The sequence below is a fragment of the Ziziphus jujuba genome, chromosome 5, assembly GCF_031755915.1.
Source record: "Ziziphus jujuba cultivar Dongzao chromosome 5, ASM3175591v1".
NCBI classification, from domain to species: Eukaryota; Viridiplantae; Streptophyta; class Magnoliopsida; order Rosales; family Rhamnaceae; genus Ziziphus; species Ziziphus jujuba.
Window position 1 is genome coordinate 779,564 of NC_083383.1, and position 4,665 is coordinate 784,228.

Below are 4,665 nucleotides of genomic sequence, written 5' to 3' on the forward strand. Positions count from 1 at the left end.
ATGCGTCACCAAATAGGCGACTTATTAGCAACGAATATATTTAGCGACACTATATGAAACAGTCGCTAATATATTTTTAGCGACATTGTGGCAAAGCGTTGCTAAATAATGCATTGCTATAAGTGGATTAATAGAATGTGTCGCTAAAAATTTAAAGATAGGCGACTCTCATACTGCGTCGCTTGTTGTTTTATAGCTTTAGCGACAGGACATGAGGCGACGCTGTACGATACATCATTATTTATTTTGTGCAATGCATTTATTGTATTATTTATCAATGCGATTCTAATAGTGAAGCCATTTAAAAACTTGAATTCTAATTTATTTCTTAGTACAAATCATTACATGATATATATTATGATATATCTTTTAGTTATATACATGTTTATGGCATTTAAGAGCTAGAGCTTAGCGAATTCCACACAAATTTCATATATATATATATGAATAATACTATATTAGCAAAAAAAATATATAAATAATACTAACACGGTGCATGTCCCTGCCGATTGCGAAGAGTTGTCCATATGAAATTCATCATTATATACTATAAAAACACATATAGTAAATAGTTTTAGTATAGTAAATCAAAGCTAGAATACACATATAGTTTGCAATATCACATTGAGATGGACAGCATAAGATAATCCATCATGATCTAAACCTAAACATAAGATGCTAGTACGGTTTAGAAGAAAGGATATATGGAATGAGTAGTGATCATGGCTCTAGCTATATTAATAATAATTCATCATAGCAAATTAAAAAAGTTTGTAAAATTAATGTATTAAACTAATGCAACATGAATAAAATTATAGGAGGGGAATTAGGTTGGGGACCACGCAAAGAATTAGAAATAGGAAATAAATAGAAGATGGGGTAATAATGATTTTTTTTTTCGTGAAAAAAAAAAAAAAACATAATTAATTGAGCAAGTTGGGAGCTTTTTACATACAATAATACTGCCACTCCCCAAGTCCCAAGTCCCAAGTCCCATCCATTTGTCGTCTTCCTCGGACTCTTTTTGGATGCAAATCCGAAGGACAAATATATACCTATGCTTTTGATGGCCCAAAAAACAAAAATCCCTACGTTTCCCTGGCCTTTTATTCTTCTTTACATATTCCCTATTCGATCCCCCACCACACATTTCTTTTCTTTTTTCTTTTTTTAATAAAAAAAAACTAATTTCAACTTAAATAATTTACATTGTCCATTCCAAATTTTTCACCCTTGCTCGAAAACAACAATTGGTATGAATCGTGGATATTATCATTCTCAAAAATAAACAAATTACCTTTTATTATTTCTTTCTTAATACAAATTCCTTTTTGATTTGGTCTTACTAACAAAGACACACAAAGTTGGAAATATGAGGCAGTTGGCGATGACAAATATGAATATGACCCGGACAACGTGGAATAATTGTTCACATGAAGGAGCTCCACGTGGATAAGTGAGCGGCTGAGACAGTCAAACCAATAATTTAAAAAGCGGAGATTGGATGGTCCCGCTGCACGTGAACTTGTCCACAACCTCGAATGGCTGTGCAGATTTCTCTTCTATATTTAATCATATTCTACATAAGTAATTAATTGTAAACAAGTTAATAATAATAACAACAGTAATTTTGGTCACGTGGTCGTGTAAGATGGAATTGACATAAAGTGTCATTTAGCAAAAAAAATAAAAAATTGACAAAGTGTCGAAACATTCAGCAAATCCCATATTATGATCAAACATATTATCAGCGATCGGCATCGACCACACAAAAACACGTCACTTTGATTAAGAGATGAGGTCTATCCGGATGCTGATAACCTGATAATTATATTAATATCACTAATCAAACATGTTAAGCGATGCTGCTAACCTCTCCTCTTTTGCCTGCCTCCCTTTTACATCTTCGGTTCTATAAAAGCCCAACCACAACTGGACCAACCCAGCCTAATATTTTCATTTTCAATTCCTTTCCTCAAACGTCGCTATCTCCAAAAAACCCATCCCAAAGTACAAAAGTCAAGGTCTTTTACGACATTGAGCCCAATAAAACTGTTTCCTTTTTATACTCCTCTTTTATTAAAAAATAAAATAAAAAATAAAAAAAATTACACAAGATCCATTATCATTTTATGAATAACGAATGTTGGATAAGAGAAGTCTCCTATTCCTATCGTTTGCATTTGTGAAGAGAATTAATGTAGCTCTCACAATCACAAGAGGCTATCCAAATTACAATGGAGTTTTATCCACATCTCCGGTGAACAACAAGGATGGTTGTTCGGCAAATATCAAGTTCACAGGATTCAGCGGCTGGTCTACATGGACTCCAAATTAGGCAGCGCTTCACCAACTCAAAATAGTCTCTTTGTTGGAATCCTAGATCAGCAAAACAGATTGGTTTAAAGTCCGCTTTAGATCAGGGCTCTTTCTTTTTGTGTCCGTGCCTAGCTTTCTAACAGACAGGTGACCATGAGGCTCTAGGATATTCCTCCGAAATCCTCAGTCTTTCCTGAGGCATTTTGTGCACTAATGCAAATAATAATAATAATAATAAATAAGGAAATAAATAAATAATTAAGAGTGAATGATTTACGGACTCCAAAGTCATACATCATGAATTTTCTGCTTCAAAAACCAGAGAAGTAGAATGATTTACTAAAGTTTTTTAAGTTATGCATATGCTTAGCCAGTTCCATCATAACAAGTCTCATGAACTTAATCAATGACAATCGCAACTCTTCTTCTATCATTAAGAAACACCATTAACAGTCTTAACTCAATGTCTTCACGTGGTGGAATAGGAGGTGCTTCGTTCCTCCAGCATTTCTGGTTGGTATAAATGGTTTCATTTTAAATTTCAGCAATGCTCATTCTCCTACAAACACACAATCTATCCGAAAGAAAAGGAAAATCTCGTCGCATCAAAAGTAAAGTCCCAAAGTAAGCTCAACACTAACCTACATCCCAGAACATTTATATGCCTTCTAATTCACATTACCTATTTGCACTGGTTGTGATTAACCATCTGTTAGAATTCCATTCATTGTTTTTAACAGCAACATCTGTCATCCCCAACTACATATGTTCCTACCACTCAAAATTTGAAAAACTGCAATCAAAATGAAGTCACACACATCAACTTTGCAATATTTTAATGATATACTTGGCTTGTCTCTTTATTGGTCATGCTTGTGATTGGAAAAATTGATGTAGACCAAACATCCCCATTCCAATCAGCACCCAGCAATCTTAGATAGCTATTATAAGACTAAACTCGAGGATGTGGAGCATCAAACATTAACAAAAGCATTTTAAAAGCAACAAAAAGTTGCATATAAATTCTGAGATGACATTTTAAAATCAGCAGCATAGCAGGAACCCTTCTTTAACCAATAAAGAGGAGTGGATATACAAGTTCTGCCATATAGGTAAGAGACTCAGTAACTGATTATTCAAATACAATAGCACTGAATACACTATGCAATACAAAAGTGTGCATGCGAAGCATAATCCCTTTCGGCAAATCATAAAACATAGGCATGCAATGTCTCTGGTGCAAAGAGATCGAATCCAATATCTTATTTGTAATTCACAACGCTCAATCGTATCTCAACAAAGATTTCTTCAAAAGCATATTGTCGAATCAGCTAACATGAATGTAATGATAACATTCATTTACATTACTATTTTAAAACTTTGATACATATCTGAAACTTACCATACAATTTAACACTGAACTTCGCTATGTTCTTATTGCAACTCATAAAATTCAAAAAAAAAGGGGTCAAATTAGCTTCAGACCAACCTGATAATTACAAGACGTGACTCAAATTTTACTTCTGCAAAGTCTAGCAGGAACGTTCAATCGTCGGGCTTACGATCTAAATTCTTCTTTCCGTAAATTAACCCAGTTTCCTGGAAAGGAAAAAGATTTGAGGCCCAGCAGTTTAACATTGAAAACTAATTTCAGGAGGGAAAGCAGAAGAGATACGTATGTATGTATGTATGTGTGTACGTAAAAAAAGGGGTACCTGAGGATCAGGAATGGGCTTTCGTCTCTCGATGTACCGATTAGGATCTGAAGCTGCAAGAGCAGCCCTTTCCTATGATGTAACACATCGCAATGTGTATTACTTCACTAAAATGGAATTAAAAGAGCAAAAAAGATTCACGCAGTGACAAGAACTAAAAAATAAATAAAAAAGAAAAAAAGATTAAAGAGAAACCTGTTGCTGTCGCTGGAGGTCCTGAGAGGGCTTGACCCAGAGGAAGTAGGCAAGGCTTCCCGCCACCACCCAGGAGGCGAGGTTGCTTCCTCCTCTTAGACCTCCCATGCAATTCCCAATGAACGACCTCACATTCCCCAACGATCTCCTCCAATTGCTACTCATCTTCTTCTTCTATAAACCTCTTCCTCTTCCTCTTCCTTACCCTCTCAAGCCTCAAAGCGGGTTTTTCTTTTTCCACCAATTATCAATTTAATTCTTATGGCTTTTTCCCTTTTATTTTTTTTTTTTAGGGTTCCGGATTCGCTACTAAAAACTAGTCATTCTGATTCTAAAGTTGTATCAGGAAACGTGGCGGCAGATGCAGAACGAGAATGTAGAAACCCCATCCAACCATATAATTTCACTGCCTCGTTACACTAACCGGTGAGCGAGT

At 35.1% G+C, this 4,665-nt stretch overlaps 1 protein-coding gene across 5 annotated transcripts; it reads right to left on the reverse strand.

The window, feature by feature from the left end:
• Positions 1-2,037: 2,037 nt before the first annotated feature.
• LOC112491471 (uncharacterized) lies at positions 2,038-4,665 on the reverse strand. 5 transcript variants are annotated; one of them, XR_003055754.3, is made up of 4 exons: positions 4,230-4,665; positions 4,035-4,106; positions 3,809-3,918; positions 2,038-2,379 (listed from the first exon to the last, which is right to left on the reverse strand). XR_003055754.3 is itself a non-coding variant. In XM_025073265.3 (3 exons), the coding sequence occupies exons 1-3, from the start codon at positions 4,392-4,394 to the stop codon at positions 3,865-3,867; spliced, it is 291 nt and encodes a 96-aa protein (XP_024929033.1). In that variant the 5' UTR covers positions 4,395-4,664; the 3' UTR covers positions 3,555-3,864. The 5 variants fall into 5 exon arrangements, 1 of the variants encoding a protein (XP_024929033.1); XR_009638932.1 differs by having other exon boundaries at positions 2,038-2,455; XR_003055755.3 differs by lacking the exon at positions 2,038-2,379 and adding an exon at positions 2,391-2,529.